Genomic DNA, 13,024 nt, shown 5'->3' with positions numbered 1-13,024 from the left:
ATTTTGTTAACCTAAAGATGACCTAAGAAGATTGAAACATTGTTCTCTGCTTTATTAGTAAAAGTGCTAATACCCATTCCAGCCATCCTGAGATACAAGCTGCATGTTTGATTTGATAAGGTTGTGAATATTACATTTTATTTGTTTATAATGTAATATTAAAGCCCACTAGTATTTAGCAGATGAGCTTAAAAGTATTAGCAAAATGCAGATTATGGGGATGTCAGGAAGAGAATACATTAAACTCAGATAGCAAAATAAAGATAGAGACACAAACAAATAAAACAATAACTGCTCAAGTCTCAACTAACTGACCAGCTTACAACTTTCTATTAGCAGTTCCTTCAGGAGGGCTTTCTTAAATGTCTACATGACAAAAATAAAGGGATTTATGATGTACCACCCAAATTCAGATTAAAACTTTAAATATACCAGAAAAAAATCCTGTGAACATCACTAGCTATTCAAAGTTACATTTATACAAGTATCTGTGACTTCCCTTGAGATGGACTTGCACCTCCTCAAAACAGACACATCATCACAGTGATACAAGCCTCCAGCCAATAGAATATGGAACTTTTACTAGAGTATAAAGATCAGCACATGGTTACAACCCTTTGACATTTGATTAACAAGAATATTATACTATAAGTATAACACATTTCATGGAAATTTAGGAAATTTTACCTTAATATAGCTGATTGAAGATGTATATGTGTGTGTATAGTTAAGGAATAAAGAAATTCACAGCTGTTCCAGTTATGACAGCACTTTGGTAGATGAGAAATATGACCTGACAGACTGGTAGATATCTTTCTCCTATCCTTCTTTTATATCTTTAAATATGAGCATCCAAACACTGTTTGAATTTTATTTTCATTCTAAAAATAAAAAATAAATTAACTTTGAGATGAAGATAGAATTCCAAAGTAAAATTGTGAAGTGACCAAGAAGTTAGCAGAGGGTAGAACAGCTTTGGAATATGGAAAGGAATCATGAAATATAAAGAATCTATTCCATATGTCAATAATATGAATTTCTCAGGATGAGAAATATGCAAGAAACAGTTATCACATGAATCATCTATTCATGACTACAACTGATGGTAGATCTGTCAGGATATATTACTTAATTCAAACACAGAGCAGGTTCAAGACTTGCTAAAAAAAAAAAGGAAAAACATAAAAGCATTTTGGAAAATAACTCTTCATGCTTAACAGCCTCTAGTTATTAAAATACTGTGATAGGAATAAAACTAATATTGAAACCAACCCAATACACATATAGATTTATATTACAGTAATTTGTAATTCCTTGTAGTATTACAGTGTCTGTTAATTCAGTGTACATGATAAATCTTCCAATCAAGGTAACATCCTACCATAAGGGTAGTAACATTGACATTCTGTAACCTATCTTAACTCTCTTCATCTTATCATATTCCAAAGCAACATTCTTAAAAATTAATGGAATTTGAAATCTCTTTCACCTATAGCAACTGCTCATATGCACAGATAAGCAAAGAAGTTATCTAGCTACCCAAATGGCTGTGAAATTGAAGGCAAATTAAATATAGAGAAGACAGATAAAAATGTGTTTATTCAGTGTACCTACTTGTATTAAAAAAAAAAAGATTATTCTTATTAAGTTACTGCACTTTTCAGTGTCCCATAAGTTAATCTTCTTAAACTGAGATAAAGGAATAGTATAGGATTTAGAAAGGAGTTGCATCTATCTTGATTGACTGTTTGGAATTACACACAAAGATGCACAATGGAGTATTTGTGCTCTGCCCACCACAGGTATTGAAACCAAGTTTCTAGTGGTGTGAGCCAGCAAACATACTGTTGTGCCATTTAGAGGGGCTGCATTTATCTTGAATATGTAAAAAGAATTTGACAAACAGAGGATCCAATCCAAAGGTAAACTAGATATATCCAGAGGCCTGCAACACAAATACAAGAGGAATTTGTGTTGGAAGTATGGAAATTCCCTGATCTATTACTTACATTAATACATTTCATAAGCAGAAATCTATCAGAACAAAAAACAAAAACACCTCTTATGGTAATCAACACACACAAAACAACAGATAAGAATGTACTAAGTGGAATAAAAGTATAAAAGAAACTTAAACTTGAAATATACAAAAATGCTAAAAAAATTCACAAAAAGCATTTAAAAGGAAAAGAAGGTAATGAACCAGTGCAAAAAGATAAACATTGATGAGATGTGTGAGGTTTATGTATCCACAAAGACAAAGTCCTCTAAATAATAAAGAAGCAGGAGATCTCTACATTCAGGTAAAATAAGTAAACCTTACAAAAATGGAGTAGACCCAGTTAATAAGAGTAGAATCAGAAAAACATTTATTATGAAGTAATAAACACTGAATACCTGAGTTATTGGATTTGTAAGAGCAAAATAAAAAGACAGGATGCAGTGTAAACTGCAAGAACACAAACTTTATTTATTCACAAATGTAGTGTGTGTACTTTTATCAGCACTTATGGAAAAAGAGATGGTCACTTCGTTCGGAATAGGTATCTTCAACTGATTAGGTACAAACTATCTACCAGACTGTTTTCTGAATGTTTACATTCAATTTTCCTTACTTCACAGATTGAATCAGTATGAGTTGGTGTTAATGGATATCAAAAGAAAAGTCTTGCAACTGGAATTTGTTAAAGATCACCAGGATAGAATGTGGAAGTTAATGAGAATATGTATAATGAGATCAGAATGGTAGCTGAAAATGATGTTATGAGAGATTTTAATTTCAGGGGTATTAATTGTGAAATTGAGTCTGACAGTGAAGGAAATTGTTTAGGATAATTTTATACACCAACTGGTGATGGAACTTACAAGAAGAGAAGCTATATTAGATTTAATATTAGCATCGAATGTGAATATAATAGAGTTGTGGTTGGCAAGCATTTAAGTACAAGTAACCATTTCACTATTACTTAGGTTTGGGATTTTACTAAATGTAGAATTCAAGAAAAGTATTATCCTGACTCCAAATTTCAGCAAAGCCAACTTTATTGGAATGAGACATGGTCTGGCTTCTACAGATTGGTCTAAAGAATTGGGAGGAGATCTTGAAGAGATGTGGGAAGCATTTAGGGAAAAATTGGTATGCATATAGAGCACACATATTCCCTACATAAAAAAAAGGCAATGGAGTAGAATAAGCCAGTATGGTTAAGTAAAGGTTTGAGAGATTTTATTAGGGATAAACATAATAAATTCAAGAAATTTAAACTTACTGCAAATAATGACTTGGAGAACTGAAGAAAATCAAGAGAGCTGGTTAAAAAAGAAGTTGAAAGGGCTAAAATTGTATCTGATAGAAGGTTGGTTGAGAAACTTAAATCAAACAATAAGGAATTCTTTAGGTACATAATGGGTAAACAAAATGTTAGGATGGAGATTGAGTCTCTTAAAAATGATATGGAAAGCTGAACTCAAAAGATTGTGAGATGATAAACTTATAAAATTATATGTTCTCCTCAATTTTTATGAAGGAAGGTACAAGTATTATACCTCACAATTCAATTTTTGAGTTGGTTAACTGTATCAAAGATACTGCAGACTTACAGGGAAATTTAAATCATTTGATGCATTGGGCCAATTTGTAGCAGGTGATGTTTAACTATCCAAAATATAAGGTGATGCATGTAGGTTTTCACAATTCAAATGGGAATACATTAAATAATGTTTGAAAAAGGAATGTTTGGTGTATTTTGATAAAACAAAATCACTTAAGTCATCCAAACAGTGTATTGTAGCTAGAAATAGGGCTAACAGGATTTTGGGTGGCATTTATAGAAACACTGAACAGAAGATGCGAGATATTATCGTTTCACTGTATAGATCATTTGTAAGGCCTCACTTAGAGTACTATGTACAGTTTTTGGGCTCCCTTCCTCAAGAAGGGCATTGAATTGTTAGAGATGATCCACAAGAATGATACCTGGGATGTTAGAATTGTTCTAAGAGAAGAGACTAAAACCTCCATACTTATTTTCCTTGGAGAGGAAAAGGGTCACAGGGGATTTGAGTGAGGTGTTTAGAATTATTAAGGGTATTGATAATATAGATCCATCAAACATTGTGTTTAGCAGTGAAAACAATAGGACAAGGGGTAATAAATTCAAATTTTGGCAGCATATGGGTCATCTGCAGTTTAGACAGTATTACTTTACAAACAGGATAGTTGGTTTTAAAGGAGCTGCCTTCAAGGATGGTGGAAGAATAAAATTTAACTGACTTTAAGAAAAGATGGGATGAATACATGAGTAGCAAGATATGGTCATAGTTGGAAGCTAAAGATATATCACTGAGGGGCTAAGAAGCTCCTTTGTGTCCCCTTAAAATTTTATGAAAATATACCCAGCATAAATAGCATATCCACATGAATGGCCATTTATATTCATGCATGCAGAAGATTAACCTAGAGATACCACCTAAACTACCACAGAAGTACAACAATGTCTAATTCTTCAACAATGTGCAGCATCACAGGTGTGTTTTCAACAGAATAACAAGTAACAAAGTTAGGGTGGCATTAACCTAATGAATTGAAACCCATATGCGAGATCTGCATACATACAGGATAAATGACAAATTTAGAATATTATGTTAAAATATAAAAGTAGAAACACAATATACACACTTTCTGTCCTCCCCAATTCATGCTTATTCTCAAATTGACAATTAATTTTAACTTTAAAACCAATAAAATTTAAATTAATGCCTTGGCCAAGGAGTGCAGTGACTTTCTCTCATCCTTGTAAATACAAGCAATGTGAATGACAATCCTTAAACAAAGAATTAAAATTAAAAAATAATATCACAATATCCTTTAACAAAGATGCTAGTATGCACTGCAAAAACTTTTAGCAAACAAACCTCATACATAATTACATGAGAACATTCTGTAACAATGATATCTCAAGACAAACCTAGTTATACTAAATACCAACTCAACCTTTTCCAAACTTCAAAGAATGTACAATAACACACCAAAATCAACTATTAAATGGAATCTTATATAGATAGAAAATATCTATAAATTTTAAAATAATCCTCTTTACACAAAATCATCCTTAAACATAATAAAAATTACAATACTTTAATAATGAATACAATTTGAAAATAATAAGTTTGAAGATACAGAAAAATGCTCTTTGATAAAGAAACAGCAATAATAGAAACTTAAGTTTATAAAATGATCAACAAAATAAACCTTGAGAAAAATCACAGATAAGATTTAAATATGATGTATATAAAAACCAAAACACCCTGAACGTAGTACAAATCACATAATTCGCATAGTCCATACTTTCTTCACTCTAGACATATCCAATAGAGACCTATGCATTTTACCTTTCATATTAATATTTCAATTGATTCTACCAAAAGCTATGCAGGATAAATCATTTACCAGTATGTTCAGATCATTGTCTCTACATGGATCACGTATTTAAAACAGTCATTAAAGGATATAAATGACCATACATACTCTAATGCAAGTCCATACATTTACCACACCACAAAGATTTAATACTATATGTCATCATTAACTTTCATCAAAATATATGCTAAATTTTTTAATTTATACTTCTAATTTTGATAATTAATTACTTTTAGTTTGATGGGCAAACTTTCATTAGCAAGATCACCTCAAATACTATGGTGGATTGAGGTGAGCAGAATTCGACCTGATACACTATTGGTGGTATATTCACACAAGCTGCACTATTAGTGGTATACATCTAGCAGGAACTTGCCACATACTAAATAAGATGCAAGTATGTGTTTATATACTTCACAAGTTAAAGTATCAAATTTAAATAGTTCACATGTATTTTAATTATTTACATTATCAGCTAGATTAATATAGAACATTAGTTTTTTTAAATAGAAATAACTTTATTAGCAAAATGTGACAGGTATGATTACATGTGGTAATTTTGCTTCAGTACTTAACAATACTGCTAAGCAGGCCTAACTTCATCAGGTGTTCTTGGTCTGAAAGCCAAATACACCACAATCAGCAATGATACCCAGCTGATGACCTAGGGCAGAGTGTCATAGAAAATTTTTATAGTTGACCAGTTACTTATAACTAAGGCTATTTATTATTAACAGCAATTATTACTGTAGAATCATTAGCAGATCTGGTAAAGTTGTTACCTACATGAATTATATGTATCAAAACTTTTTCTTTAATTACCACTAAATGATAATTTACAAAATAACTAAATATTACGTATTAGAAGGAAATAAAATACATATTAAAAAGTGAAATATGGATCAGAAAAGCTAGTTAGAAAGAACAAAAACTATGCTCAAATATCAATACATTGTGGCTTTATGCGACTTTAAGAAAAAGAGTTGATGAATATTTGAGGAATCAGGAATAAAATAAGTGATTAGTTTCTGTTTGTTGAAAGTGGATATATTCTTGCTTGGTAAATAGACCCCTTGATGTCCAATTCATTACACTACTTAACAGGTTTTTTCACAATGATATATGTGAAACAGCTTTTAGAGACCACAAATACAAACAATTTCCCACATACACATTTATGTATAGAACTTTTCACAAAAAGTAGTTCTACAAAATAAAAAACTGTATATAGGCTTCTAAAGCTTATATTTACTATGGTAAAGCTTGTTACTTCATAAATCTTTAAATATAACTTCTATAGGCAGCATATCCAATTCTAGGAAAAATTTCCAGAGTAAAATGGATTTGGGAAACTCTGCACCATTAATAAATTAAGTAAGGTATAAGGAAATGGTACTGTTTCTTCTCTAATGAAAATAGAAACAGCAAAATTGTATGTTTAATGTTTTTACATGACAAAATATTTATTTATAACTTATAATATTATTTCTGATATTAGTTTTACTTGTCCCATTATTATTGAAGATATCTGTAGTCTTTCCACTCTGCATTGGTAAGTTTTTTTTAAACCCAGAAATCATTGCAGTAGCCTATTTCTATTTTCCTTTCAGGATGTCTACATTAGTACAAATACAGTTTTCATGTAATAAGGAAATAAGACTACCTAATATATGAGACCTCATCGAAGTATTACATAATTGTTACAATAACATTCTTACTCTTAAATTCAAGATTTCTGTAAATAATGATAATATATGGTCAACAAAACTGCTTTAAAAAAAAAGTAAAAATGTAAATCAATCCTTTATTTTTAAAGAAATTTTCAAACTCCTCCTACATTCTCATGCCTCTCATACTTCATTCAGTTTTTTTAAAAGTCAACACATGCAGCATCTACAAGAGCATGTGTGTTTTCTTATAGCAAAGCCACATCTGGCTATCTGCTGAGTCCGCCAAGGGGAATCAAACCAATGATTTTAGTGTTCTAAATCCTTAGACTTACTGTTGCACTAGCAGTGGGCATCTACAAGAAGTTATACACAGGTTATAATTTCATTGTGAAGGCCACACTTGGAATATTGTGTTCAGTCTTGGAATTTTTACCTTAGGAAAGGCATTGAATTATTGAAAAATGGTTCACAGGAATTATTAAAATGGTGCCTGGTTTGAAATCTCTCAAATTGTTTTCTCTTGAAAAAAAGAAGAGTTAGGATGATTTGATAGAGATGTTTAAGATTGTAAATGGAATTGATAGTGTTGATGCATTTTTTTTTCACATTCAAGAATTGTAAGACTAGGGAACACAAATATAAATTTTAGCCAGATAGAAGTTACCTTCAGCAAGAAAAGCTTCAATTTCTAACAGGGTGGTTGGCCTTTGGAATGGGTTGCGTTTAGATGTTCTAGAGGCAATAAATCTAAGTGATTTTAAAGAGAAGCTAGATTGATATATGAACAATAAGGGTTTGCTTTAAGATTTTCTTAAAATTATTTTGATTTAGTTTAGAGGATAGAACAGCTGAGATTGACCAACAGGTCCCATGTTGTTACAAAACATTATGTTATAAAGCAAGCTCTGAGCAAAATAATTATAACAACTACATATGCAAGTAAACTCTTTCCTAACATCCATGAAGAAAACTATTTACTACATATTAATTTTCAAAATGTTTTTCTGAAATGACTAATAATCAACACAAATATCTTGCCAATAACAGAAGCAAACGAATTTAAGCCTTTAATTTCCCAGCTTATCTTTTTTTTAAATTTCTCACACACGTGACACAGATCCAATTTACAATCATCCAAGATGGCAACATTTTCATACCTGCCAATTTCTGAATTATAATTATCTTCTTGGTTAGTTCCTTCTGAGTTTTAAGTGAAACTCATCAGATTACAATCATTACTCCAAAGTTACTTTCCTTACTTTCTTAATGCACCTTTAATTTAAATACATACATTTAAAGAATTTCTCCTTCTTTTACTCACATTAATCTAGTTAAACGTTTCTTAGTAAAATACACGGTATACAATATATTAGTATGTAAACAATTCACGGATTCCCACCAGCTGATGAAATAATGTATGCTAACATTTATTTAAAAAAACTTAATAAAAGAATACTTAATTAACTATGCTCTTAACTGTGTTGATTTTTTTAGTTATGATCTAAGTAGACTGATTTTGATAAAAAGTTAGTATTATTATTTACAAGTATGGGTAGGTAAGTGTAATTCCTTTATTTGTCCTCAACCATATTTGTTAAAATGAACACATTAATAGGGACTTTTTACTTTAATGTTAAAGGTATGGCAAAACAGATGACTGACATATATACGTTTAAGCTGTAGTAACATTTTACTTGTAAATTACAATTACAGATTGGCCATAACTGTAGATAATTAAATACTATACCTAGGAATAGATGGCGCCACACCACAGAAGAAAACCATGTATTTACACAAGCAGTACTAATACTGCAACTTTTATATTTGTGTTTAATCAGTATTCTTCCTGTTTAGCCTATTTGTAAACTTTCAAACACAAATAACTGTATTATAAGAACCCTGCAAATGTACATATTTGTTACTCATAAACTAATTCATTCCACACCATTTACCTACATTATTTCCCAAAAGAGTAATTCACAAAATCCCGCCAAAACTTGTACTCCTCGTCATTCGTGTCAGATTTTGATATGTTAATTAAGCATCCCTAATTCAATACAAGAAAAAAAAATGTGTGTTCATGCGCCATTGATGATTTTTTTGCTTTAATATGTCTATTAGATTTACGCTATGAAGTCTGGTATTTATGTAGGATTGCATATTATTATATACATACTTTTTTCACGCATTAAACAATGTTGTGGAACACTGGAAGTTAAATTTGGAATATTTTGTTGTGCATATGTTTCCGGCGGTATGAGTGAGGGACCAGTTGAACAATAACAATTAATAACCCAATATTAAGCTATCATAATAATAGATAACTATTACATGAAATATTACTCTCAGTAATAGAACATATACTATGTGTTTTTAACTCTACGTACTTTTATAACTTAATAAATCGTTGTGTATTATTATTCAGGTATTAGTATATAAATGTATGATCCCTTAAATGGCGTCTGTCTCGAGCGAACCTACCGAGGCCAGTCTGTTTTCAGCTAAATGAATTTATCTGTTTAATATTCGTGTTTCTTAACTGTAAAACTTATGAATTTATTCAGTGGATGTTCGTACTTAACTTCTCCACTGTACGCAATTTAAGGTAGAAGGATATTGAATAGTAATTGGGAATATTTTTATTATCATAATTTATAAGGAAGTGGGATGGACGCGTACTGAATGTATTTTGTTATTGGACATTTTGAGAACTACGTGCATAGCAAAAGTCTTTATGGAAGCCTAAAAGCCACTGACAAACGAAAAGTCCAGTAAGAACAGAAGATCATGGCTGCCACTGAAGGGTGAGGAATTTCATTGTTAAGGTATTGTTATATTATATTTACTTTTTAATTATTATCATAATTTATAGATAACACAATGGTTTGAGATCATACCTTTTGAAATTAATATGAAGTACAAGCCCCTGGTGGCCTCCTTTTGGGCGTAAACACAAAGTTTCAGGGAATGCTTCATAACTATAATATATGAATTTAAATAAGGTTCTTAAAATTCGTTGTTATAAGCATTTATACCAGTAAATTGTTTAAGGGTGCCAACTTGATTAAAATGAAATAAATATCACAAATGTTTTTCCTATATCTTTCCCGATTTTCAGTCTTAATGGGACGAGAAGTATATTAAATTATTTTAACCACACACGTACATATACATACACATACCTAAATTGTATTATTTTGTTATATCTGTAAACGACCAAGAGATCATACATAAATTAGACTTGTACACAAGTTACGTATCTTAAACATTAACAAATCAAACATTTTGTTGAGATAAGACCTCTGTGGCTCAGCACCAAGTTTACAGGCTTACGACACTAAAAACCGTGTTTCGATACCCTTGATGAGCAGAGCACAGATAGGCGATTGTGAAGCTTTGTAATTACAAATATTGAATAACCAAAACTAAATTGTTGAAAAAATTAATCGAATACCGTGTCATTCTCTTCTTCAGTTTTTTATTACTTATAACTTAAGTATAAAATATTAAAACAACTAAATCTATATCAAAAACACAGTCATTGTTTCTCTCATGGCAAGCCCAAAGTAGAATTTTTTTATAATATTCATACACACATACATTCCTACGACTATTTTTTAAACATCTGTTTAGCTACTTTTGGATTATGGTGTCTAGAAAGGCTGAGATCTTGATTCACAGCATTTTAGAGCTGGCTTACCATACCGACATGGAACAAGTTGGAATTTGATGGCTCGAAAAAAGCATCATGCCATTGGTTGAAACCACGATTATAAGCTTGTGAAATACCTGCCATGAAGAGAAGTGGGTGAGGAGAATTAGTTTGTATTGGATGGTGAGGGAACATTGCGTGCTGCTGACAAAGAAAAGGAACAAGCTGTGGTGATCTTGCAGCAGATGAGGAATGCATTAATTGTTAGGATGAGACAAGAGGATCTATCATCTGGAAATATCTAATCAGATGTTGTTGAGGTCTCATTGGAAAGTGATTTAAGAACCAATTTGCTGTGTTAGTTTTTGATACTGCATTAAAAGTTGCTGTTGTTGGTAAGGATACACCTCTCTTCCAGTGTCAGGATGAAGGTTCTGCTGGTGAATGTTAAAAATCATGGGTTGTGGTGTATATGCTTATGAGTTTGAAGCGTGGAAGACACTAGTGCTGTCGTTGCTTTGTGAACAACTGCTATTTCTAAAACTACTGTTGGTATTTATGAAGTGTGAGCTGTCCAAAAATATCCAGCAGTGTACTGCTTGTTTAACTCGTGACCATGATTGTTGGGAATTTCCATGTTTAATGAAGTAAGCAATGAGCTGAAGATTTGTTTTTAACATCAACACTACTTTCTGATGCTGATGGAGAGAAGGTAGACGTAATATTTGCAATGACAGAAGCAGTCTCTTTGATATACGAGTATTACGATAGAACTGATTTTACAAATAGGGGACCCTGAATGACTGACGGGTTTTAGGAACAGATTTTTTATCAGTGCTGATTGTGAGTCTGCTGTGGTGGAACTTGTTGATAATAGGTGAGTTGAGATCCATCCCACGAGCTTGGGTTGTTCGGTCCAACGAAGTTGCTACTCTTGCTTTAAATTACCTTTACCATTTGAGGATGTCTTTGTGTGTTTGTTATCCAAGTATTTCCATTTATTAAAAACGGCGTTTTCAGCATTTATTTGTTAATCTGTAACCTGTACTTCTTGAACAGCCTGGAGAACACCTGCTGGAGAACCTGTTATTGTAAGCTCAAGCCCACCTTCAGGTAGATGTACATCGTTTGGGTTTGAGACATCTGCTGAATGTTCACTAGATGATGAGGTAAGCTGGGGACGCTTACCTTTCCACTGGTTGACTTTCGCATTGTAATCATACTATCTCTTCGTCGATGGAGAATTGAGTTTTGCTGTTTTTCAGATTAAACTGAACCTCCCTTGAACTTAGACTTTAAGATTAAACTGTTTGGCTCGGCATGGCCAGGTGGGTTAAGGCGTTCGACATGTAATCTTAGGGTCGTGTGTTCGAATTCTCGTCGCACCAAACATGCTCGCACTTTCAGCCGTTGGGGCGATATAATGGTACGATCAATCCCACTATTCCTTGGTAAAAGAGTAGCTCAAGACTTGGCGGTGGTGGTGATGACCAGCAGCCTTCCCTCTAGTCTTATACTGCTAAATTAGGGACGGCTAGCGCAAATAGCCCTTGAGTAGTTTTACGCAAAATAAAAAAAACAACAAACAAAACAGACTAGTTGCCTTCCCTCCAGTCTTTCAGCGTTAAAATATGGACAACTAGCGCAGATAGTCCTCGTTTAGCTGTGAAATTCAAAATAAATCAACTCGCAGTCAGTTTCTTATTTTTTTAGTAAGCCTGTTTCATATATTGATTTACAAAATTGTTGTCTCTTACAAGTGTTACAAGAGCATTAGTTTGTTGTTGTTGTTGATCTAGTAACTTAATTGTTAATAAAATGTAATTATTTGGAATGTATTTTTAATTATTGATAAGTTATACAGGTTCTTGTATGTTGGATCGTTTATTTTTCAAACAGAATAGTTTTTGAGTTTGTTTCTAACGCAAATTAATCGATACAATTGATTGTATTCTACATTCTGTCTACCGTGGAGAATATAGTCCCATTTAGTTTGACCTTCATGCAAAGCTACACGAAGGCTGTTTGCACTAGCTGTCTTTACTTTAGCAGTGAAGGACTAGAGGGAAGACAGCTAGCTAGTCATCATCATCTACCACGAATTTGTGTGTTAGGATATTCTTTTACCAACGAATAGTGGGATTGACTGTAATATTACAACGCCCTACGGCTGAAGGGGTGAGCATGTTTGGAAGGACGATATTCGAACCCACGACTCTCTGACTGTGAGTCAAGCGCCCTAATTACCTAGCTCTGCTAGACTTCTAGTCCTGGATTTTAGTA

The 13,024-nt window shown here is 32.3% G+C and overlaps 2 protein-coding genes across 2 annotated transcripts in view; one reads left to right on the top strand and one right to left on the bottom strand.

The window, feature by feature from the left end:
* The window catches only part of LOC143246248 (uncharacterized), a 41,012-nt gene extending 30,932 nt beyond the window's left edge, over positions 1 to 10,080 (bottom strand). Inside the window, exon 1 of the mRNA XM_076492651.1 lies at positions 9,987 to 10,080. Coding sequence (XP_076348766.1) covers positions 9,987 to 10,065 — 79 coding nt within the window. The 5' untranslated portion in view covers positions 10,066 to 10,080. The remainder of the gene's footprint in view (positions 1 to 9,986) is intronic.
* Positions 9,553 to 13,024, top strand: part of LOC143247909 (uncharacterized) — a 106,495-nt gene continuing 103,023 nt past the window's right edge. Inside the window, exon 1 of the mRNA XM_076496458.1 lies at positions 9,553 to 9,914. The gene's annotated coding sequence lies outside the window, so the exon portion shown is untranslated. The remainder of the gene's footprint in view (positions 9,915 to 13,024) is intronic.

This window comes from Tachypleus tridentatus, chromosome 3 (assembly GCF_004210375.1).
Source record: "Tachypleus tridentatus isolate NWPU-2018 chromosome 3, ASM421037v1, whole genome shotgun sequence".
Classification (NCBI taxonomy): domain Eukaryota; kingdom Metazoa; phylum Arthropoda; class Merostomata; order Xiphosura; family Limulidae; genus Tachypleus; species Tachypleus tridentatus.
The sequence above is the reverse complement of the archived record's forward strand: the minus strand, read 5'-3'. Positions and strand labels throughout refer to the sequence as shown.